The 26611-nt window shown below is 40.9% G+C and overlaps 1 protein-coding gene across 3 annotated transcripts in view; it reads right to left on the minus strand.

Annotated features, from left to right (window-relative positions):
* The window catches only part of trim44 (tripartite motif containing 44), a 61342-nt gene that overhangs the window by 23339 nt on the left and 11392 nt on the right, over positions 1-26611 (minus strand). Inside the window, exons 4-6 of one of the 3 annotated variants that reach the window (XM_034686283.1) lie at positions 23459-23755; positions 16115-16137; positions 8297-8317 (exon numbers count right to left, since the gene is read on the minus strand). In XM_034686283.1, coding sequence (XP_034542174.1) covers positions 8314-8317; positions 16115-16137; positions 23459-23755 — 324 coding nt within the window. In that variant the 3' untranslated portion in view covers positions 8297-8313. Of the gene's footprint in view, positions 1-8296; positions 8318-10010; positions 10342-16114; positions 16138-23458; positions 23756-26611 lie in introns of those variants that run through there. The other 2 variants (XM_034686281.1, XM_034686282.1) reach the window with 2 other exon arrangements.

Consider the following 26611-nt stretch of genomic DNA (forward strand, 5'->3'; position numbering starts at 1 on the left):
AATTACATCTTCGTCTGTCGTGAATATGGGACATCATTTCTATTTTAAAAATGCTAATGTCTCCCCATCCGCGGTCTTAACTCAGAAAAATCAAAGTAAGAGCCTCTCATATTTCGTTCACATCCCACCCTCCCTAGAACAATGCCGGATTAAGGTGATTTTCTAAAGTGCAAGCTAAATCTCCCATTAGCATCCCAAGGTAGTTAAATCCCAACTATCTCCTCGTTCTTCTCTTGGCAGTCTTATAAATCTATGCAGTGACGGGGCCTGTCTTGAAGCTGCTGAATTAAACATGCCAACCTTCCCTCCTCCTCCTCCTCCTCCCTCCTAGCGCTGGGAGAATAACTGAGCAGGGGGACAGACTGTGGACTGGAAGAAAGGCAGAGTGTCCTGACAACTGCCCCACTGAGCCGTGTGACACATGTGCTGTGACGCTGCTGCTCTGTCCAACTGCAGAACTAAGATGTTTGCCAATGGTGTGTGTGTGTGTATTTGGGTGTGTGCGCTGCTTCAATGTTGACAGTTCATACCTAAGGCCAGAGGTCTGATAAGGCACTGATTCATTGCCCCTCGGTTCAGCCTGCCACTATCGTCCTCCTGCATCTCCACCAAACTGAAATCAGACCTGTAATTCCACCCGAAGGCTACCAAGCAGCCATGTGCACGTGTGTGTGCTCGTAGGTGTCGGTGTGTGTGTTTGTGATTGGTTGCTTGGGACAAAGTAAGTGAGACTGTGTGAAGAAGGCATATGTGTGTGGTAGCATCCTCCTCCACATAGAGAGAGTTCTAGCTTCCATCTCTCCACTAATTACCCAAACTATGCGAGTGTGTGTGGACATGTTGTGTTTATGTGTGGTTTTAGAATGAATAATGAATGTTTGTACACAGTGTGACATCTTTTGAGTGCTTTTACTTGTGTGTGCGTGAGCGTTGCATGCATGATCGGGCAGAAGGAAAAAGTCTCTGCAGATTGGGTATGACAATCTGCCTTGTGGATAGAGCACTGAGAGCCGACGTGTGTGGGTCTGTGTGTGTGTGTTTTTGTGCATGATAGAAAGAGATGAAATATGAAGGAGGGAGAGATAATGTGGGATGACTTTCCGGACAACTTATTTGTCCTGTTTGTAAATGTTTTTTTTGTTTTTTTTTTATTAAATGGCAGGATGAAAGACAGAATAAAAGGAAGCTCTAATTGCTGTTCTTCATATCAGCCGTATCTCAACCAAATAATGTCATTCTCAAAGCTACACACAACTCATAATTAGCCACAGATTGCCGACAGCAACAGCAGGCAACATGCCCATCAGACCAATTAGCAACTAGCTGATTGGCAGGTTGTGATTTTGCTTGACATCATTGACATTTGCTGGTCATTACAGTCCAGCTGTCAAAGGTTCTCATTTGATTAGCTGTGAATTGTAAATCAGACATTGGTAGAAAAACATGAATCTAGAACATAGCCTCCTAAAATAAACAAAAATGATATTGATGCATTGACTGTTTAAATATTTACGGTTCTCCTAGGATGCCAAGTGAAGAAAAGAAGGAGCCATCATAAACACGTGTGCACAGTTTATCATCTGTGCGTATGGATTTGTAAGATGTGGAGATGCATAATTTGTTTGCACAGATAACAAAGCCATAGCTGCAGATTTGTAATCCATAGGAACGGATTTGTAACCTATGCAAGCAAATAAATTGTGGTTTTGGATTTGCAATTCATGGGCACAGATCTGCAAACCATGCATGCAGATTAGCATATGGCTCCTTTTTGTTTCTTGACCTGGCACCAGATAGTGACTGTCACCAACTGGATTTTAAACCTCAAGTCTGACATTTGGCTGTCACCATGTTGGTAGTCTGGAGCCAGATGTGAGCATATTTGAAGTACGTGGTTGGAAAATGTTAAGTTATCAAAGCTTAAAGTCAACATCTTTGGGTAGCTAGGGTGAATGAGAAAGTTTACCCTCAAGTCTCCCACATTTTAAGATTCTATGTGTGGTGGCCAACTCCACTTGATTACTTTTGGACTAAAGAAGCTAATAGAGCAAGTGAGACATAGCAGACTTGCCACCCACTCACCCCAATTTCTAGTAAGAGAGCTGCAGGTGACACACATGTATCATGTAACCTGTTATAACCAGTTTTGCTGTCACTACCGTCTACCGCAATCTCTCTGAGGAAGTCTGACAACAATCCTGACTCTTATTTGTTGGCTGAGAAACAAACACATCAAAAAAAAGAACGAGCTAACAATTTAGGAATGCAAATGCAGTGAATGCCACTTAACTAGGCCCAAAGTACATCAGCTGCTCTTAACGCCAACCCCTATCAGCTGATAGCTCAGCTGATTACATCTAAGCATCTGATTGGCAAATGGCAAAATGGGTGTTGTATTCAAATTGCTTTAATTTAGCCTGCTTACTCTTCCTGCTTCCTCCGCAACTATCGACACCATAATAATACAGTTTCACTCACCAAAAAGGCTTGAGGGAGGCCAGAGTTGGTACCATTAACTAGAAAAAGACATGTTAATTACAGGTTAATCAAACCCAACACATGCATGGCTTGGAGTTCAAGTTTAGTGACTAAACTGGCTGTATCAGAAGAGAAGCAGGATCAACCTGTCACTCAAAGCGACCACACCCTACAACTTTCAGGCTTTGTATAATCAAAAAACTAATGAACTGTACTGTACTGTACCGAGAAACCATTGTTGTATCAGGCTGTAAATATGTTTGTTACCAATGTTGGTGTTTGGCTTTTGGAGCACGTCTTGAGTGGACACCTGAGGAATTGGTTCTATCATTTGGTCAAAACTAAAGAAACACAACGACTTTATGATGAGTTTTCATGTTCAAACATTCACCCTGTGCATCTTACTGACCTTTACACCTCCTGACTGCTCTCCTGGCACCACCATACATTCATTTCAGGGTTCGAGCACATTTCCAACAACCATTGGTTTTATTTGAAATAAATCTGGTGTAGACCACTTATTAAGAAATACTGTAGAAAATTGTCATGCCTTATCCTCTTCAGCCAACATTGGGTCAGATTATTGTTTTGCCAATACTTTATTTCTAAACAGAATACTTGCAAAACTAACGTCCCAAATATATACTGTACTGTGTGTAATACAGGTTGACATGATTGACGAAAATGTTTCTTATAGTGAACATTAAAACCTGCAAACCTCAAGCGTGTTCATTTTTGTTGGTGTGGGTGGGTTAGCGATCAGATTTTAGCATTCAGCTCAAAATACTGTTCTACACAGAGCCACCAGCATGACTGCAGTTTTGCTGTTAATCTCAATTATTAATTGAAAATATGTATTTCCCTCCTGTCATTTTAATAGATGTAACAGCACACAGGCTTTACAGCCTGACAGCAGGAAAATCCTGCAGACATGGCATACGATTCAAGAGATTGCTAATTAAACAAAACCTGAAGGTCATTCTATCATGGCTCCGTCTTGCCAGATGTGCTCGGATATTTGGCAGGGATTTAAAAAAACACACAAAAAAAACACAACATCTGCACCTTCAGTTCAGCAAACCATGTCCTGCTGTCTGACAACTTTCTTCCTCACTGCACTTCCTTTTATCACATTCGCACTTCCTCTTTTTTTTTGTCACTTTCTTCTCCTCAAATAATTGCCTATATGCACAAACACACATCAATGTACACACACACAACCTTACACACACACAGTCACACAGGAAATATCTGTTTTCAGAGGAGGGAAAGTGAGCCGTAATTAACACATTTGGATTTATTTTCTATTTTAATACCATTTCCTCTCAAACCGCAGAGGTCTCCATCATGATGTGATTATTAGACGGGACAGCCTGAGAAGTCTGCATAAGTAATTTAATGAGCAGGTGCAGAGAAAAGAAATTAACAAGACTGGCTGTGTGTGTGTGTGTGTGTGTGTGTGTGTGTGTGTGTGTGTGTGTGTGTGTGTGTGTGTGAGAGAGTGTGTGTGTGAGGTGTGAGTGTGAGTGTGAGTGTGAGAGAGAGAGAGAGAGAGAGAGAGAGAGAGAGAGAGAGAGAGAGAGAGAGAGAGAGAGAACTCATCTCATAGAAGCACTTTTCTGTACCCATAAATGATGAAGTGGATAATAACACATCAACACATTTTACAACGTGACATAAACCTGACATGTTCCGCCCCAATTTACAGCCACAGAGACATTAAAAGGCTGAACACAGACAGGTGTAACTGACTTGGTATCATGTTCCACACCGTGCAACATTAGATACACAAGGTTATCAGTGAGAGGGACGTGTTAAAGCAGATATAACAAAATACGGACCACTGAAGAGATAACATGCTCATACCTGGTAGCTTGTATGAAGTGTACCATCCAACTCTAACCTATTGTTGCTGTGTTGTGCAGCCTTCAGAAATATGATTCTCAGTGCTCTCTTTCATTTTTCAAAGCTTTCCATTCTGTATTACCAACCTGCCCAGAAAGGGCTGAAATACATCTCCTCACACACCCACTCACCTAGATTGCACCATACCTGAGCACCAAAAATTCACAGCCACATACACTTTCATATTCTATGTATGTACTTTCTTTGCATCGTTTTTATTACTAGTCAACCTATAATGATGTTAACACACAACTATCTTCTTTTCTAACTCGCACAATGTCCCTCTGGATGAGAGCAGCAGCCTGATTTGTAAAATATGAATTGCAAATGTTCTCAACCCGTTGCTTTGTGTTAAATCAGGCTCTTTTTATACTTAAAGGCAAAGTTCAACAAAACTGAATATTTAAAGAGTCCTGTGGTACTCCTTGTTAAATTGTTAAATCACTCTCTCTTCGCAGCTTTTCAATGTCAGCAGAATAAAACCAACATCCAATGCTTTTTCTCGCGGTATGAAGTCACAACGCTGCTGACACTGATCTCTGAAGGGAAGCACTTCAGTGCACATAAACGCACACACAGACAAAAGGAGTGTGATTGCAAACACACCTTTGCGCATATACAACAAGAGCAGTGTTTGAAAGGTATGTGGGAGAGAGAGAGATGTATTTTACACACATGGATTAACAATCCATTATTCATTGGCAGCATGGGCTGGGAGCATCAGCACAAACACGGCAATAACCCGATTCTGCCACACTGTACTGTGGCTTGGGATGCATCGCAGATACTTACAGCTGACTCTCTGCTCTCTGGGATCACAGACTACAAGCTTGTGTATCTATCTCCACAGCAGATCAATACAAGAAGCACTCCTAAAGCCCTGGTCAAACTCTATATACAGTATGACGGTGCTCAAAGGCCTATATGGTGCAGCTTATAAATAGGGATTTACACATTTCTTTTCCCGTCAATACCAATTTCAATACCTTATTTTGTGTGTAAGTTGATACCGATTACTTATCCTATACAAGAACGTTATCATTATCGCTCTTCTTCTTCTTGTTTTTAATCACTGTTAAAGAGTTAAAACACCTCCAGTTAGTCTAAGTTTAAACACTTTAAACGTTTCAGAAACATCTTGGCCTTCACTCAGACTTTACTTTGAGTCAGAATACACGTGTCTGTTTTATAGTGAGGGACATATAAATGAATTTTTTTGTATTAGAATAAATACCACTTCAGTATGAGGACAATGTGTTTGACACTTCCTGTTACATGAAAATTGTTCTTTACAGTGTTTTAACTGGCTCAAATAACTGCATCAGTTTGTTTTGAGAGGAGGAGACCTCTGTGGTAAATGTGGTTTACATTAAAAACCTCAGTAACATGAATCTGAAGAGTAATCCTGACCTTAAAAACAAGCAGAGCCACATGTCAAAGCATGGATGTAGCCTCAGTCACTAATTTCTGAGGGGATGCTTCGAAGGCCAGAGATAGCAGTCATCTTATTGGAAATGCTGACTCCAACTAACTGCCAGCCAATCTAGAAACTGGCACAGAAGTGTAGTTGAGGCCACAGCCTAGCACCTGGCAAACATCTACAACATTTTATTCACATTCGCACTGGCTTCATTTTTAACACCAGGGCTGGCTGCTTGGCTGATGTTGGTGACAGCAAAGCTTGCAGCCTATTTAGATATACTGTGTCCGCCAGGGAAGGGAAAAGCTCTTACACACTAACATTAAGTTCTCAGTTAAAACCATGGATGTGCACGCTTAGTCAACACAACTAACATCTGAACATTGTCAGCCTCGCTAGTGAGCACAATTATTACTAGTAGGTTAACCTGGTCATTTAAATGCTTTACTGAGGCTCAAGATGTTGGTTATATGTTTTCTAAGCTGTGACTCCGCTGGGGGCTGTAGCTCAGGTTAATGGGCCTGCTCTTCTTGCTCTGCTGCCCTGGTGTCAACGAGCACAGATGGACAGATAGCATCTTGTCGGGGCAGTGTCAGGTTAAAGTGGCATACAACCTTTTAACCGGAGCAATGCTTAAACACATTCAGCAGGCATGTGGGTAATAAGGAGGACTGAAGGCTGATGTTGCATGACTGCTAACGTTAGCCACATTCAACAAACCAATCAACACTATTTACCTCCAGACTGTATGTTTAGCCATGTTAAATGGCCATGCTCAGTTTTTACTCTTTTTTGAATGTTTGTTTACCTTTAGACCAGTCGACCAGTCTGAATTTACAGTAAATTTATCTTTAATTATAAGGCTGTGTCCAAAATAACCCACTACTCACTACCTACATAATCCACTACATAGTGAATACACTGTTGTGAAATGCTAGGTGAATTCTGAGTGAGAATCATTCCTCCCTATATAGTGGACTCATTGTTTCCAACAATGCATTTGAAAAGTGGTGAACAACAGATGGTCACTCACTGAGTAATATATCCCATCATGCATTGCGATAAAGGGAAAATGGCAGACAGACAAGAGGATCAGTCCTCCATCTGGTGTTAAATCTGATCCTTCTCTTCGACAAGGGCTTTGAATAAGAGAAGAAACAGAGAAGCTTTGGTGACATTTTTACAGAGATAAAGCTGTTCTATAAAGAGTAAGAGGAGCAGACCTTGGTCTGTATGTACAAGACAAATACTTGGCAGCACTAAATTTAGGGTTCATTAGTGTGTAAGATAAATACTTTAAAAAAAAAGAGATACGCTCAGAATAATACTTTTCACTGAGATTCATGCTGTTATATTAATCTCCAGCTGGCGTTAAGTGGCATATTTGAAATGTGCGACAGCAATGATGTCATAATTCAAGGCCTGGCGAGGTGACTAGTAGTGTCCAGAGGGTTCACTATTGGTCACTATTAAGGTCACTATGCAGTGCACATTATGCGACTTGCTGTTAAGGGAAGTAGGTTGTACTTTGGTAGTAGTATTAGTATTAGTATTATTTCAATCATTGCTTTAACATTTATTTATCTTATTTAATTATTTACCTATTTAATTCCCTGTATTCATCTGATCTTGTCAACGCTTCCTTATTTTTAAATTCTCTTTCCACTCTTACTTATTTTATTAATTTTACTGTGTTGATTTTATTTTATTTTTAAGTATTTTATTTATAATCTTGCCTTTTTCAATTTTACCATTGCTGTTGTTTTCTGTCTCTCTGTTATTTTGTGAAGCACTTTGGGCTGCATGTTTATATGCATGAAAGGTGCTATATAAATAAAATTGAGTTAAGTAGTGAATGAGTTTATGATTTCACACACAACCTATGATATTAGTTTTTAAATACATTTGTTGTACTTTCTAACTTACAAGGAGTAACCTGAAGTTGCTGCCATAATGCTTCCACGGTGGCAGCAGAGTGCAGATTGCCATGGAGGCTAATATTTTGGAATTCGACAGAAGAAAGATTTCCAGTGAAAAAAGTTGCTTTATTTGTGGCTAATATATAACCGTATTGGATTTGTGTATGTGCATGGGTGTTAGAACTTTTCTACTCATGAATAAAGTAGCTGTGCCACTGCAACCCAAGTGATATTAAAATTCCAGAAGAACATCAAACTCATCATCTGGCAATTTAGACCGCAGCCAAACTAATAACAAAAGAAGCAGTTTCTGTTTGAAAATATTTTCATACCTGTCATGTTTGTTGCCTGCTCTAACTGTCTGGTCTGTTTTGCATTTTGACAGGCGGGTACACAGCAGTGATTCACTCTTGTCACTTTAACAGGATATTCAATTAGACAGCTTCCATCTCCACAACTTGCTCTTTGAACCATCATATTATGCTGGAAGCTTCTGATGGAATCTGGATGCTCCAGCATGCAGAAGTGAAATAGATGGGTGGTGCTGAAGAAACCACAAGTCTCAGTCTGAGGCGTCTCTTTGTAGGTGAATTACCTCATTAGTATTCAGGAGAAAGTTTCAACAGAAGCAAATAACTGCCATTACTCATCACAAAAGACAAAGCAAACAAAAGCACACACATGCATACATTCATCGACTTATTTCCTCCCACACATCCCTCTCCCTAAGTTTTCAAAAACTGCTTGATGTGGAGCCATGCTAGTGCCGACAATACCCATGAAACACATGTACACGTGCCCACACATGCACATGCACACACACATTTAAAACCCCACAGAGACACAACGTGAGACATTAAAAATTATTGGAGCATTGTGCATATGGGATGAATTATGCATGCTTATAGTCTCTTGTCATCAAAATGTATGTCTCTGTGTTTGTCAGTTTGGCGCGTGTGTGTGTGTGTGTGTGTGTGTGTGTGTGTGTGTGTGCGTGTGCGCGTGCGTGCGTGCGTGCGTGTGTGTGTGTGTTTTGCTTTTATTTGGGACCTCAGATACACCCTGTGGAGTGTGTGATGGCCGAGAGAAAGAAAGAGGCAAAGAGAGAGAGAGAGGAGGAGATGGATAAAGATAAGAGAAAGACATAAAGAGACAGACATGAGAGAGAACGGAAACAGAAAGGGAGAGAGAGAAGGGAAGAAGACTGGTACAGACATGTGAGACAGAGAGTGAGACAGAAAAAGAGAGAGAGAGAGTGTCCATGTGTGTGTGTGTGTGTGTGTGTGTGCACAAATGGTGAAGTTTTAGTACAGTCATAAAAAGCAGCTGGGTCTTACACACAGGAAAACAGATACAGCTGCATCTAGCTGAAACATTCTAAATTATTAAATGAGGGCATGTTAACTCACACACTCACTCACTCACTCACTCACACACACACACACACACACACACACACACACACACACACACACACACACACACACACACACACACACACACACACACACACACACACACACACACACACACACACACACACACACACACAGGTCTAAAGGCAAAAGGCCTGTAGTGGCTCCTCTTGTGGGAGAACTTGTAAATATTTCATTAAAGAAATAGCAGCTCCTTCCCTCCCTCTATGTCCTCATCTCCAGGCTCTGTCTCGTGTCCCCTGGTCATGCTCCCATCGCTCCATCCAACCCGTCTATCTGACCCCGTCAAGGGCAAGCAGCTCAGACACACTGATAAGCTGGGTCCCTAAGTGCCCGCTTCATTTCCCTGTCAGCCACATCTCCTCGGTTGTGTGTGTGTGTGTGTTGGCATGAATGTACACTATGATTGAGGGTGGTCTACAGCCGTCACTCAACCAGACATAGTGAGCGATTTGCCCCATTGCTCTCATCTGGCAGCGAGCCTGCAGTGACGGCAGCTTGAAAGCAGTGGTTTGAAAACAGGGGATATAGGACAGAAAATGTACACAGCTCATTTAAAAACAGATCTGCTGAATATTTTAAGAAAAGTTTGCTTTAAGCACTGGAAATGGAAACCACTTCTCAAAACTTCTTCAGCTCCCTGAGGCAGAGGAAGAAGAATTTTCTGCAAAATGTGCTTATTATGACTGCTGGTCCTTATTTCCACTGTTGAGATAGAAATGGAGGATTATAGCGCCGGATGGACACTACACAAATACCCAACAAATAAGTGGATTTTCTTTTTTTTTTTTTTTTTACTTAACATTTATTTAAAGAGGTATTTCCAATAACACCAGATATCAGTGGCAGTAGCACATTGTTCATGAAAGATATACAGATATTGAGGGTGAACAACCTTTGAAGCTGCAGATTTTTCTAAGAAGTAGATGCAGTTTGTATTAACAAATTGTGCAATATATGTTAAATAAGGGTTGTGAATTTGAATCTTAAAAACTAAAAGGTGGTCCAACATTTTGCCCAGAGGGGTAATGTAGATAAATGTCTCAGTAGTCAAGGTAAAGGCAAGGTAGTTTCTTTAAAGCCTCTTTCACGTACACACTGAAAATTCTCCAGGTTTATGTTCACCTCACAGCATGAATTCTTCCCTCTTTGAAGAGGCGGATGATAGGGGGGGTGTATGAGTCTATGGAGGTAGGACATGACATCAAAAGCATGCCATTAGAGCCACAGTGAATTGTTTACAACGTTTTAGCTGACAAAGCAACAGAGACCCAGGTTATGAAGACAGTTTTAGTATTTATATAAAGGCTACATTCAAACACACCAGACACCTTTGTGTTGATTCTTCCTTCTCTAACCCATGATAATATTCATTCTGTTATGTGCCAGTGTTAGTTAGTCTTCCAGGATTGCAACCATTGCTTGATAAAGTCGTCACAATCCCTGCTTGCCCGAGTATTTCCTGCTGCAATCTCACATCAGCTAACCCCAATTTCACCTGTGAATTTTACTGAGGAGCTGGCAGGAAATAGTCCAGGTGCAAGGTGATTTGTTTTTTTCACATGGGAAGAGAGTTAGAACAAATTAAATGCATTCATAAAATAGTATTTGATCATTTGTATAAAAGGGAGTATTTAAGTTCAGTTAAATTAATATTAGTTATCTAGGTGCCTACCTTGTTACCTTTTGGATGATCTAATAGTTTGTTCCTTTAAAAGGTATTAGTACAAAGGGCAAAACAGTTAAATTGTTTAACTTTGAAGTACATTAAGTGCAAAGCTTGATGATTGCGTCAAGATTGTTTAAGAAAAAAAAGGAAGAGGAAAATGACTTCAGAGGGACATTAATGGACAGTGTCGGCTATGGTTCCATCTGTGTGTGTGTGTGTGTGTGTGTGTGTGTGTGTGTGTGTGTGTGTGTGTGTGTGTGTTCTGGGCCATCAATGCATGCATGATAAAGTGAGCAGAGCAGGGGACAGGAGCTCCTGAAGTACAGCGCAGACGTGATTTATTGGAGCAATGAACGGGGGGACCTCTCATTGCAATTAGAAATGCTGCTCTCCCCGATGGGCTTTACCATTTAAGTATGATTACTCTGTATGATTTAAACCTTTACAGATCTTCCATCACTCTTGCAAACTCAAAACATGTTGCACAGCTTTGACTCATTGCAATTTGGATGGATTGTTTTTGTTGACAAAGAAGGAGGTTTGAGTGAAGCTGAGCTGAAAAACCACCCTGTTATCAGTTGAGGTTATTGAATCTTACAGCGTTTTCCACTTTTATGCTCAGAAGATCAGATACAGCTTTTTCTTAAGCCTCCCCTTTCCTCGCATCACTTATTTTTGCCTATTTTATTTCCTTTATTTGATATGTATACACTTGTATCACTTTCTCTTTCTTCCCTCGGGGTGACATGCTTTTATGCATGAAGCCCTGGGGTTTGCCAGACTTTTAGTTATTTTTTCTTCCCTTCACTGTTTAAATTATTTCTATCTGAAAACAAAACAAACCTCAAACAGATAAATGCACAGATTTCCAAAAGACATTTTCAAGTATTTATGCAAAGTCTGCAAAGTGACTGAATATGAAACTTCCATGTGCTCCATCCACTCATAACACTTTTTTGATGACATCTGAAGAGGGACAGGAAACATTGGGTAGGGGGAGTGGGTGATGACATGCAGGGAAGGGGCCACGGTTTAGTTGGAAGTCATGGGCGCTGCAATTACGACAATTGGAGCCTATAAAGCGCATGCTCATACATTGCCCTGCTTTTCCTTCTTCCTGAAGAAACTTTTTACACATGAGTCTTATTTTCTTTGCTACAGTTCCCTTTCTATGCATAGAATGGTTAGGCTATGAAAACACAGGGGAAGCTTCACTGAGAGAGGACACAGCCAGCTGCATTCTCTCAAGTCCCTACTTAAAGTTGATCCTGCTCCAAAAAAATACTTAAAATCACTGCTGCGTGTATGTTTAACTTTACCAATGCTGAGTGTTACCAGTATTTATATAAATAATTCAAATCCCGCCTGTAGTGTCAGTCAGAGTTTAATATTTTGTCTGCTCCTATGAAACTGAACACTAACTTTCACGGCTGTGGTTTAGAAATGAAGCTCCCATAGCAGGCAGCTGTGCCCCAAATTTAGCTATGCAACTGAAGGCTAATGTTTCCATATCTTTGTTTAAGAAAGCCCTGGTGTTGTAAGGTCTTACATTTTTGTTATAAAAAAGATAACTGTGTTTTACACAGCAACCAAACATGGTTTATTTCATATGCTAGTGTGAAGGTTATAGATGGTAGTGATCTTAAAAGTCATTCTGAAAGCTTTAGCTATAATATTAGCCTCATTTATCAAAGAATGCTACTCTGTAACTACATGGTGATAGATACACTTCTGTTGGCTTGTTTTTTTTTTCCCATGAGGTCAATACTGTCTACCTCTAAAAGTCATTTCTGCCACTGTATTATTTCTCTTTTCAAAAGCATTGCCTCTAACAAACAGCACACACGAGGACAATAGCTTTAGCTAGCTAGCATCACACACTGATTGTGTGTAGTGCTTTTGGCTAACAAAAGCCAACAAAAGGGAGGGAATAGTTGCTAACTAAGAGTTTCATTGCCTGCTATATGCAGTGATTATATTCGTTGGGAAAGTTCACCTGTCTAAGCTGTTAGCATGTGAACACATTAGCTTTGTTGTTAGAGTTCTAACAACCTATGGGAAATGGCCTTACTAGTCACTTGTTCTCAGGGAAGGTACAGATGCACCTTTATGAGTTTAAATGCTCCAACATAAATAAATCTGACTTGAAAAAACAACATTGTGTGGAGCTGTTAGGCTAGCAGTTTAAGTTTTCGCCCCATATACAGAGGCAAGAGTCCTTATCGCAGCGGTCAAAGGTTAGACACCCAGCCTCAACCCCCACTCTCTACTCCCCAAATTGCCTGTCTTGCTTCAACTACCCTATCCAATAAAGGCAAAAATGCCCGAAATACAAAAAGACAAAAAAAACATGAAACTATATTCACTTTGTACATTTTATACAAATAAAAACTAAAACAATTTGGGAGGACTGCCTTAAGGAATCCTTCTTGGTGACTTGTCATCCAAATATTCCAAGTAAAAGAACTTTTGGTAATAGAAGTCAAGCTAAAAAGAAAAAGAAAAACTTCCACATATCTTCCAAAACCGAATTCCCCAAAGTCCTCCACCAAAAACAAAAAATTTAAGTCTAATGAGTGAAATTCCTCGGTGCACATCGTTCTTGTCTCCTGACTGTCTCGCTGTCTTTGTTTCCATTTCTCTCTTTAGTGCACATCTCAAGAGACAACATAAAAGTGTCTATCTGGAATTAAAGCGCCACTGAAGCAATACGCCTCATCATCCCAGCCTTCTTTGTGTGTGAATGTGTGTGTTTGCATTTGTGTGTTTCAGACATGCTCTCCCCTTCCCTATTGATCAGTGGCATGGTGCTTTCAGATGTACCAGGGCTCAATTGTCATCAGTGACGGCTACGACTGCAGAATGTGAATGCCGATGAATAGTATAACATCAAGTATTTGCATAATCTAAGTTATTGTTTTTACACACGCGCACATGCGTGACTTCTATTCAGTGGATATGCTTGTCCACATTTTAACCTATACCTTTTGATACAGTATGATTGCATTTTTTAAATATACTCTAGATTTAGATTTTAGATCAACTACATTAAGTGCTATTATTTATTACTTCTGGTTAGAATTTCTAGATGTTTGTTTCTATTGCATCAGGTTGTATTTACTGCGTCTAAGCTTCTCTTGTCTATGCTTCTGTAACACCTAAATTCCCAGTTTGAGATCGATCCATCCCACCATCCATCCCTCGATCCCAAGGTCAAGTCAAGGACAGGGGATGGACGTATGTAGGTGAGGAGGTTAAAGCTGATGAAGGCAATTGAAATTTGGGTTGCATCACTAAAAGCTGAGATAGCTATGAGCAGGCTTGACTAAAGGGAGTTAAACAAGATTTATAAACAGAGGGGGACCAATCTTGGCAGGCATGGAGTACGTATGTTAAGAGGATGGGGGTAGGGCGCTCGTATTGATGAGGAAGTCCGGGAAAGATGCGTGTGGGTGCAGGATTGCGCTCCTGTGGGGATGCTGTGTCTACAGCAGTGATATGGGGCTCAGACAGCGGATTAGTGTTTCTGCTCCATAATCAATTTGCTGTCTGGATCCCGTGCACGAAGCCCTCAACATCCACTCCTTGCCTGATCCTGCAAAATCTCTCCTCTCCCTTTCTTTTCCATCTCCACCAATGTGACTTCATCTTTTTTTTGCCGCCCGTTCGCTCTATGTTTGTTTTACCATCTCACCTTTAAAAAAAAATCCAATCTCTACCACTCAACCGCTATAATAAACCTACACTTGAAGCTGTCGAGAATTCACTTTTATCATTTCTTTTCTGCTAACCTCTTCAAAACTTCCCTCCTCTGCAGTATTACTCTCCGAATTGTGTGTCATTTTACACTAGCCACAGCAACTCCGGTACTAACTGCATTTTAGTGCAATGCAGGGACTTTGGGAGTAATTATATATCGCAGAGTGTCTGTGAGGGTGGAGAGATGTAGCAGCTAACCTTGACCAAGGGCTAACTATTAGCTCCATCCCACCCTTGGGTCCAAGCTTGCTGCCATCTGCCCCAGAGCTTTGGGGTCATAATGCTGGCTGGCCGATCAATAACATATCCCATGTTGGCACAGTTTTACAGCTGTGGTCATGAATTTCTTTGCTTATTCAAAGCCAGGCACATTAAAACAATTATTTCCAAATTAAAAAAAAATCAGTATATCTCCCACAAGCAGGCCCCGCAAAAATATTAAAAGTACAAAGAGGAAGTAATAATTTGATTTCTGTTCGTGAAAACAAACACACTGTCCATTAAAAGTCTATTTCTTGCCCCAAAGGACTTTATATTTTTTCTATTCATCCTTGACTTTAAAAAGAGTCTCAGAAGCAAATTGGGTTTCTTTGTCTAAGGACAGATGTGCTGAAGGTTTCTTTGGTCTGTGCATGTGTATGTGTGTGCGTGTGTGTGCGTGTGTGCGTGTGTGTGCGTGTGTGTGCATGTGTGTGTGTGTGTGTGTGTGTGTGTGTGTGTGTGTGTGTGTGTGTGTTCGTGTCTGTAGAGGGGTGGGGAGAAGTGCTTTGAGATGAAAGCCCTGAGAGACGTCCAGGAGTAGAGGCAGAGACAGCAGGTGGTGCTAGGAGCGCTCCTGAAGGAGGCGGGTGAGTTTTTGTGTCAACAGATCAATAAGTGTGAGACTAAGGGAGGACTATCCATTGCAGAGTGTCGGACACTGATGGACATAAAGTGAAAGATGTAGTCTGGGTGAAAAAAAAAACGAGTGGACAATGCGGAAAAATGATACGGTTGCATTTGTCCGTCTCACTTACAGCAGCCATGTCTGCGGGCGCATGTAATCAGCTTTCAGACGATAGAAATGATAATACTTCACCGTGTCAGAGGGTGGACTTAACCCTGCTAATGACCAAACACCCAACCTTAACACAGGTGAACACACAAAGAGAATGCATGCAAAAGAAAAACACACAGCCTCACACACATTCAGCCTGTCAGCCACTGCCCTCAGCCCTCTTATTGGACCAGGCAGATCGTCACCTCTCTTGATTCCCGGCAGCACGCACAGATGAAAGCTACTAATTGCCTTGCTGGGGCACCAACGTGACTCGCATGTGATCAGGTGGGTTCAGCGGCACGGGAAGATTTTTAACGTGCATGGGCGAGTCTGTGTCTGTAGTGGGTTTGAAGGTATGTCTGTGATGAGTGTGTCATAATGCCAGATAAATATGTGTCAGTGTTGGGAGAGTTGGGAGAAGAAGGACCTGAGTGAGGAGGTTCTGCTTAGTTATGAGAAGATTATTATAAATCAAGCTTCAATTCTTACCTTGGCCTGGCCTCAATGTTGTTCTGAAAACAGAGAGAGAGAGAGAGGGAAAGAAAGAGAGAGAATGAAAAAAAGAACAAGGAATATAGAGAATGTATATTAAATCTTTGCACAGGTGTTTGTAGATAACAAATAAAAGGTAAACAACATAATTAACATAAACTCAGTCCACAGCTGGCGTGGCTCTAAATGTGATCCATTAATTTTCACTTTCATCCTCCACTTGGGCTCATATATATTCATGAGCTTTTTAAAGGAGCAGTCTGGAACGAAGCGAGTCACAAAATAACTATTATTCACACGCTGGTGTTTCTGTTCCTTTTTCTTAATGTGACTAAAAGATTTTTCAATGTCAAAATGATGGAGGGGATTTGCTCCCTGCCAGTTTGTGACAGTTACAGAAACACAGGGAGGGAGAAGTTTAATTCAAGAGCCAAATGAAAAAATGTATCATATTTAATTTTCAGTCATTTCTAAGGAGGTGTTGACACATTATTTCTAACAGTTAAATTACAGTGAGGAATCCACACCAGATTCCTCAGTATTTAGCATGCCAAACACACAGCTCCAATATGCAAGCACAAAACAAATCCCTGTCATGTACCAGATCAAAAGTACTTGTAAACAATTCTTGATCTTAATTGGTATTTTTTAGTCAGACTTCAATACGCTGCCCAGCAGTATTTGTACTGTAGCACTGGACCCTGACTAGCAGCTCTAAGATGGCTGCGCCAGAAAAGGGATTCTGACACTGTGTAACTAATGGCGTCTTGAGGAGGCAGTGGCTCCTTGGCAGCGCCGCAGACGAGAAGAGAGCTGATGAGTGCAGGCTGCTGAGCACTGACTGGCTGTCTGCCTCACTGACTAAGATTTGGCTTTAAATCTAATTAGCTTCAGATCTGGACAAATACAAAGTTTCAAATATTGGAACATGGTGAGATTTGTCTTGTTTTACCTTGTCAAGCACTTCAACAGATTCAAAAGTCAATTTGTGAAATCTAAGCGCAAAAGCTGGTATTCACTTCAGCAGCTTATGACTTGTAACTGTTTAACTGACCTGTCATATGTTGATGGCACAAAACAGCAGGTGGTCAAACAACCAAAGAGAAGAAGGCACACAAGAAAACCTGAGTCTGATTTGAATTACAGCCACAGTCTTTGTATTATATATAAATGCAAGATTTTCTGCTTTAAAAATACATGAAGACACGGCTGACATATTTCTTTTAAAAACTAATTATGTTGCTGGGTTCCAATTTTTCCAGTCAATGCATTTAAGTCCACTGCCTTTAGCTGGGGAGCCAATAAATGGATTGTAGACACGGCATATCATTAATCATACTAGTCCTAAGTGAGTAAGTGCCACACTTAAGAAAAATATGCGCACTTTAAAGTGAAACACTTGCATCATATTATGATTTAATTAATAGCAGCTATTTTCCTAAAGAGACCAAAACAAACAGTGAAGTTATACTGCTAAAAATTATCATCCTTAATGCCTTAATACTTTGATATATTCCCAGACATTATGGATATTATCAGGGCGCTCACTTCTGATCAGATGGAGTCGTATGTTAAAATCAGAGCTACTACTACCCTGTTACTTTTTGTATGATGTCAGCCTGGCTGACTTGCCCCCCAGTCCATTTCACTGATGACTGTATGTTGAGTTAGTAATTTGTACTGTTTTTCTTTGATAGTTGCTTTGATTGAATTGGATCACCATAGTAAAACTGAATGCTATGGTCCCAACTGCGTGCTTTGTTTTCATTTGGTCGAATTAAAGAGTTTTTTCAGTGCCATTGCCCAGAAAATTAAAAGAAATACGTCGTCAGAAAGCTGCTGTCGGCAGTAGAGCTTTGTTCCAAGTGTAATTACCACAGTTACCTTTGCAACCGTAAAGAGAAAAATCAATAGCTTCAGGGTTGAATAATACCAGATTCAACATTTCTCAGATCATTCACATGGCCTGTGGCAGCTCAATCGATATCTGCACACATTAAAAACTGGTCTTTAAATGCAAAAAGACAACCCAGACTCAACAGAGGCAAATAGACAGTGCTCTGGTCATAATTTAAAAACGATACTCAGGGAATGAGAACTTCAAACTGTTTGAATGAAAGCTGAGTTTTTTCAAAAGTGTGCCGTTAATGCCTACTTGTATCTGCTGTTCATAATGCAAAAAATGAAAAATTGTATCCTCAACAAGCCTGATGAATGTGTTTTCAGTATACACCCCAATAATAAACATTATAACTACATCTAATTTGACAGATTGATTTAATTTGGCATTAGTCAGTTCAGTTATGAATATTCAAAATGCAGAAACATGATTAAATCAGGGAAAATCTGAGAGTTAATGAGTAAATATTGTAGGAAGTATACAAAAAAAAACTATTCCCCTGCATGCATTATAAATCAGAAATACACAAAACAAAGCAAAACTGCTTGGATAGAAACCGTCCACGGAGCAGCAGGTTATTTCAAAAGGTAGTTCTAAAAAGGCTGTGTTGTTTCAGATCAGCCTGCGGGCAGCTCATTGTGACCTGGGTCACGACTGAGTCAGGGTTGGGTCACTGGTGCAGACTCCCGATGCCTGGCTAATGAGGCATCCTGGCTTTGTTTTCATGCTAAGAGTCCTTTATCACTTTAACAGTGTGGAGCCTCTGCCTCCGCTTTTTCTGAACAGTATCACACACTGAGGCGACATTATAGAACTTGTTCAGTCACACATGTGAAAATGCAGGATAATGCAGTTACACAGTAAAATGGGCAGAGCAGACACAGGGTGACTGGCATGTACACGGGCAGAGGCACACTAATACCAGCTGGCAGGAGCTCATGAATGAAGTTTACAAACTAACTTCTTGTGTATGTAGCCTATAGGAACATTAGTGGGATGATAAGAGGTGTTACATTTGGTAAATACAAATTAGATATCAGCAAACTTGCTTGTCGATGCACTGAACCAATTCCAACCAATAAAAGACTCAGCAAATAATCAATCAGTGTCAGGGAAAGAGACTGATGTTGGAATATCTCTGTGTATGTTCCAGAACGTTCACACTTCTGCATTTTGTGGATGATCAACCTGTTTTGTACAAAAGTCCCTCTGCACTTGTACTAGTCAGGCATAAAGATCCCTGCCTGCCCAGTGACACACTGCAGCTTCTTTAATTACAGTACAGTCATCAGGGAATGTTCCAGTAAACACACTGCGTGGTTGTACAAATGAGCACCTAGCGGCGTTTTTTAATGAAAATGTGGAGCCTGAGAATTTTGATAAGAAATGGACTCCGACCAAGACAAAGTCTCTTAATATAACACACCCGCCCTCCGGCTCCCACTGATTGGTCAATTTTCAGACAGTTTTTTTACCTTCATGCAGACCTTCATTATAGCGTGTGTATGTGTGTGTGTGTGTGTGTGTGTGTGTGTGTGTGTGTGTGTGTGTGTGTGTGTGTGTGTGCGTGTGCGTGTGTGTGTGTGTCTACAGCTGTGTTGCTAGGCCTGAATTAAAAGAGAGACGTGAGATTATTAACAGAACCAGTGGTAATTTGTTTATTTGACCTTAAGCGAAAAAAAGGACTCACCTCAATTACGTGGTCTATTCTGCTGGGAGCAGTTTTTTGAAGCACGGGTTTACATGCAGGTGAGAAATATTTTACATCATAGCTGCTCTACTCCAGAGGCTTGCTGTTGCACGGCGGCTGTGTGTGATGTTTTTACAAAAGGAGCAATTCCTTTTCTGACTTGGCTCTGAAGCCGCCAGTCTTTCTGTTTTTTTTGTATAGAAAGTTGGAACTTCGCAAAAGTGCTGGAGGCTATAACTGCAGCTCTCTGGCAAACGGGATTAGCTTGTGCTTTACATGAGGAGATATAAACGAAAGCCAAAGCAGGTCAGCATACTGTTTGTATTATCATTCAAACAAAGCTTAGGGTAGTTGCTTTCTTTCAATGCAGTATGATCTTCTTCTAGTCACAAGTCTTAAACTTGTGCTTCATTTATACGATACAAATCATAAACACTACTCCATAGGGGGATGTGTTTACTTACACAGTTTTTTTATAATGGCTGCGCCTTTATGCTGGACTTCCACCAGATCCGTGTCTAGTCTGTCTCCACTCTGCTGTGGTCTGGCTCTATGCTCTATCAACAATCAAAGGCTGCGTTTTCAGAATGCAGCACACAGCAGGACCGCTGGACTGCTGGAGTCACGAGACCAAGGCTTCACGGTTATCCGCCTCCATGATGAGCCTCCTCTCATTCATGTTGTCTTTATTGACCTCTGATAACCTCTGACTTGTTGACTCCAGGCCTGGCTCAGTGCATCATTGACGGTTTGCTGTTGTAGTTCAGTGAAATATGATCTAGCGATATAACAGAGTGTTTTATTCTTGATATTAACTGGATGATTTATTTTTGTTTCGCCGCTTGACTTCCTGTCCCGCTCAATCTGCTCTGTGCTGATTGATGCTTCGTGCTCTGGCATCCGGCAAATATAGAATCTTGCATATCTGCTGCGGGAACCTACCCAACCTACCTCAGGTGCTGGGATCAAACGGAGATGGACCTGAACCGGAATTTGGCTGTTTTTTTAAAGCATAAAGCAGTTCAGCATTTTTAGCCCTCAGTGTTGCGGTGTATCCTATTGCATTGTATCGTATCACATTGTATTGTAAGGTGTGGCAATTTGAACCACCTCGGCGACTCCCACCCCTTATCTGTAGCTCATTTAAAGAAGGAATTTTACAGCTCTACTGTCATAACGAAGAGTACCACTCAGGAAAGACCCATGTTTAATTATTTCAGTTCAATGTGCCTTCTGTCTAAAGCCTGGTTTATGCTTGCATGTGGAATAGGTAGGTTCAAGCAGCCCTGTTCCTAAGCACAAGCCTAGGCACAAGATGTGACGTGCACCTCCTTCAAAATGTAACTACGCGTCAAAACGACACGGACCGCAAGCCCTGTGATTGGTTCACTGGGCAGCATTGTATTTCCTGTACAACATTTCCTGAATCCCCGTACATTGGCCATACATTCCATCTCCCATGACGACTAACTTCTGTATGATCATTTACAACATTTATCAGCTCCAACTTAAAATAATCAGCTCGGAGTTGCCATAGTTCCCTGTGCGAAAACAAGCATAAAAAGTAACAAGATTGGAAACGGCCGATCGGACTAGCATGGATATCACACTGCCCTCAAACGCCAGGCAAAGCATTGCATAGAGATGCAGAAACTCTGATGCACAAGCATGTGGTGCTCATGACGGCATTGGCCCTTTACAGCGTATCATTGACGCAAAAACATCAACCAGGCTCAACACTACGTGGCAGACAGAAAGACAGCGAAGTAGTGGTTGAGTATGTTTTTTTTCCCCCTCCAGATCCATGATGCTTTACTCATTTAAAAGGTTGCAGCAAAGCAAAGACATAAACTGCTGCAGGTGTTGCTGGGTTTGGGTGGACTGGATTCACCTCCACAGTTCTATTTTCTTGAAATCTCAGGCTACACAATCAGAAACTCACCCCAACTTACTTTGAATTGCGTGCCTCTCAATACACGCATTAAGCTACATCATTTATGGACGGTTAAACTGCTGAATGAGCCTCCTCTCTACACCTACACACACAGATCTCCTGTGACCACACATTTCCAAATAACACTGCCCATTACTTACCCCAGCAATAACTAACACATGAGAACAAATAGGGTTACCATCGGTATTCAATTAGGGCCCAAATTAACTTGGCCTAGCGTGGATTATTTACTCAGCTAGAAAAGCAATCTGCAAATCAGCCCCCAACATTACTGCAGCCGGCATGGTCCTGCAGAGCATCACCGGGGAACACTTGAACCTGCTTTACCCAACTGTGGCTGTGAATCAAGTATAGAGAGTGACAAATGGAGGGATGGGATATTATAATGTGAGAACTATGGGCGGTAGAAGCATCCTCTTCAATGTTCACAAGACAGATGGAGTGCAGTGCTGCAGAATCTTAAGTGATGCAATGACATGGCTCGCCTGACATTTAATTGCATACATTATACAGCATAACTGCACACATGCTCTGATATGAAAAGTAGCCTGGAATAAGGATCTTGCTTTGACTGAGAGGCTGAGGAGTACGGAGAACACAAACAGCTGCTGTGTTCATTACTTACAAATAAGCCGCCTGAGTAACACATTGTTACACTTACGATTCAGGATGTATTTGCATCTAACTACCTGTATCATAGTGAAACAGCTGACGGTATGGGAGGACTGTATTTCTCTAAGTGCATAATGTATGCCTGGATAAATACAGCCAGTCCCTGCTTTTATCTGGAACAAAGCGGTGTAAAGGTGGCACCTGTTTACCATATTTACTTTGTTAGAATAATGTGGCATGTGGTGCCATCATTAATATTAAAAAGATTATCTTTTATGTTGGAGACATGAGATAGGACCTCAATGCACTCTTTAAACACGCACAAAGTATGTCCGTTTTTCAGCACCGCGAGCTGCAACTGCTTGCTACCATTTATCTTACATTATCTTAATAATGCACAGGATGCACTATAAAGGAGGCTGCACATGGTCAGCAACAGGACAGCTTTGTGCTGGCTGGCAAAGTGTTTGTAATTGTTTATTGACAACAGCAATAGTGTCTGGTTTTACAAGGCTGCCCTCAGTAACAACGTTGGCACTGGACCTCTGGGTTTAAAGTTTAGTTTAATTAATCATTGACCCTGTTTGTGCTCTCAGCAGACCTCGTGATCTGATTGAGGTGCTGTCAATTAGGCTGTGCTCAAAATACAGATCTACTGCATTTGTTCCCATTCGTTTTGGTGGCTCACTATGAGACTCGTTTGTATACTTGGTTTTTTTGCAACTCGGTTATAAACACATTTTTACAAAAGATTTCTGCTTGAATGGTCATGTAACCAACTCAAAGGTAAAACTGTGAAATTTCAAAAAGTTTACTTTTAACAGATAATAGAAAAGACCTGTTAATTATTTCAACAAGGGTATCACATTGGCTTCAGAGGGCAGTGTTTTTTGCAAAGCCAACATCTTTAACGACTGCACACTGAAGTGAACTGCATCAGACTTCAAAGCTAATGTAAAGCAACATTATGAAGATGTGAAGGAGACATGGTCTGTTTCTAAGAAGCCAAAGCCTCCGAGCTTAAAATATCACACTAAATAAATCACAGCATCCTGAATATGAGTCACACTGGGCTCCTTTGACCTTATCAACTCGCTTCACTTTCTTCCTGCAATTTACTGCGCACTGAGCGAGCAGTTTAAGAACCAGAGTATAAGGATAATTTGAAGGGAAGGTTCTTCTCACCTGCACTCTGCGAGCTGGTCCGGCCCCTGCTAAGAGGGCCTGTGCCGCCAAAGCTGGGGCGAGTCCATTCTCCTCTGCCTTCTCCAGCAGGCAAAGCTGGTGTGTGATGTTGGCCATCTCCTCCTGCAGGCGTTCAGTTTCAAGACTGATCTCTGCGATTTTCTCGGCTGCTGATGCCGTCAGGAACGCTTCTTTAAGGTCTACAAGGTGAAGGGTCCTCTTCTCCTCCAGACGCACCAACCTGCGGAGCTCGTCGAACTGGCTGTTCACATAATCCTCTAACTCCTCTGTAGACATCTAAGATATGTAGATGAAGCAAAGCAGACAGAGAGGGACAGAGTGAGGATGAGGGTTAAGGTTGAAAAGTTGCCAAGATAGAATAAGATACTAGGGCTGCTGCATTCATGGACTACTCTCACGTCAGTATGAATCGTTTAAATGAACACAATGGAAAAAGTAATAAGAAATTCACATTAGACACAAATACACAGGAGAAGAGATACACGTCAGACATCAGACTCAAAAACAAGTAAAAATAGAGGTGAGACGACAGTAACCATGTAGAGGGATAATTTCAATAGCCAGAAGCCAAATGGAGCTATAGATATGAAATGACCACAGCATGGGACCACAGAGAGACTTCTGTCTTTCTGACACATGAATATTATTCTAATAAGTGCACTGGTCTCTTTCGTGCACTATCTAATTGATAGCGTGAAGAACATCCCCTGGAGGCAAACTCCATGCATCCCATCTGTAGATAGAGACCTCAGAGGCTCTTTCTACCACAGCAAGCCATCTGTTTGGCTTTCAAGGCAACTGAACTGCTCACTCAGATAGTTTTTTAATCCATTTCCCTCTTCCCTGATGGGGCTCTCTTTAGATATGACTCATTACCTTAAAACACCTCAATAAACAAACGCCTCCCTCTCCTTCCCTTAGAGGTGGCTCCACCTCCAATGCAGAAACCCAAAACACCCCACAGTCTCTTGTCATGATCTCGTCTCCTGAATGTTATGATTGCTTCAATCTAAGAACATCAGCTGCTCGGTCTCTCCTCTTCCCTTGAGCAGATCTTTACTGCCTTCCTTTCTGTCTATTTTATCTTGTTCCCCACAGCCTCCCTCTCTCTGGTGGAGAGAGGATCATCAGTCTTTACTCAGGTTGGCAGAGACATGGCCCTCAGGGGCCCGAGGTTTTATCACTTAAATGCCACTTCTTCCCACGAGATCAGCTTCTCTAAATTGCCCATTAAAGACGGTGCAAAAGTAACATTTCTAATTTTCTCTCTGTCTTAGTGCAAGCAGAGAAAATCCAGTGTTCATTCTGCACTAGACAGAAATAAATTAGAATTGTCTAATTGGAAAGCAAAGATTAGTTTTTTTTCTTTCACTTAAATAAAATCAATGCCCTAAATGTATGTCTGATGAATCCAGAACAGACTACGACTGCCCTGAACTAAAAACAAGCTCCACTCCTCGTCCAAATACCTGAGTGAGATGTATCTGTGGATGTGGAGGATCAAAAAGAATGAGGCCTTTTTTTCAAACCTCTCTCTCATCCCCTCCAGAAGTTCTTCTACTTTAACTCGCAGAAAGTAATATAAAGAAGTGCTCAAATAAAATAAATCCCATTTAATTACAATATAATCCGATTTAATCTTCGAGATGATTCATCATTTATATGTAAGCAGTGAGCACTTAAAAAACACACTAAAAAATGATAAGGCTTTTAACATTGAATATTTCACAGGAAAAATATGTCATTCTAAGGTTGAAACTTATGTTATGTTGTCTGAGAAATCTTGTTTTAAGAACTGTATGCTCTCACTGAGGTGTCATAGGCTCAATCAAGTGATTTAATTGTCAAGCCCATTACCTTTCAGATATTACTATGTCAAAGCTTGTATGCAGCTTCAACATACAGTTAGCCAAATGGGCTGATCTGAGAGATTATCAAACTATGCTTTTGAACTCACGGACACCAAATACCAAATATTTGAGCTATTTGAATTAGGACAGAATGGGTAAGGAAAAGACAGCCACTTCATTGGCATTACATTAAATAGATATAAAATAACTCATTTTGGCAGCAAACCCCAAACAGCAGCATCAGTGAATTCCACACTTGGCTAACTAGCATGCATGTCATCATGAATTATAAGCGACAGTTACCTACATTTAAGCATACTACCTTAATACTGATCTATAAGTGACCTAAAAAAGTAATGTGTAACTTGTTAAAGCTAGGGTTGGTAGTCAAACTAGCTTGAATTTGAATGTAGCATTTCCTCAGGACTCTGTTTAACCCTTCCCCCCCCTCCCCTCGGAGCTCCTACAAAACGATGCCCCCGCTCACATGCACTAGCGCCGCTGCTTCGCGACTATTTGATCGTGACTGATTCAAAACCGGTCCTCAGCACATTGTTTGTTTTTTGCACTACGTCAACTCATGTCTCACCCAGCTGTAAGAAAACACCAAAACATTATCATAGTGAAAGTTAAAAACACAAACAAACATGAAATGTACGCACAGGAGGCAGGCATGAACGGCAGGACGGGATTTTATGGTTTCATAATTTGACTCCCAAAGTCAGGGATTGGTTGGTGTTTTCCCAGGTTTACTCCGGCTGTAGATAGCAGCTTTATTTCACTCTTTTTTAGGAACACATTATGTATTGATTGCCATTGGGACATAAAGATCATTTTAACCAGTATAACAAAAAGTGTATCTAAATCTGTCTACCAACCCCAGCTTTACGTGTGAAACTTTAAATTTCTTCTAACAATTACAAGTATTTGATCCATGCATATTAGCTTATGGTGGCTAAGGGTAACTATAGCTACCTAGCATTAGTTGTTCATACCATAAATTGCGGTGTAGCTAAATATACTGAGGAACTTCACTGACTTGTACTTCCCTCTGTATGTATGCTGCCTCAACATTTCATTTAGGAATAATTCTAATCAAACGATAACCAGCATATCATTTTACGATATTTTGCTAGCTTTAAAAAAGGTGACATTTGTGGTGTTAGCACTCATGGATCTCTCTGCATGCATTCCACTTAACAAAGCATTACTTTATATTTGCATTTACTTTATATTTGCATTATACAATTAAAAAGAAATAATTCTTTTAAAAAAAAATTGA

This window comes from Notolabrus celidotus, chromosome 6 (genome assembly GCF_009762535.1).
Source record: "Notolabrus celidotus isolate fNotCel1 chromosome 6, fNotCel1.pri, whole genome shotgun sequence".
NCBI classification, from domain to species: Eukaryota; Metazoa; Chordata; class Actinopteri; order Labriformes; family Labridae; genus Notolabrus; species Notolabrus celidotus.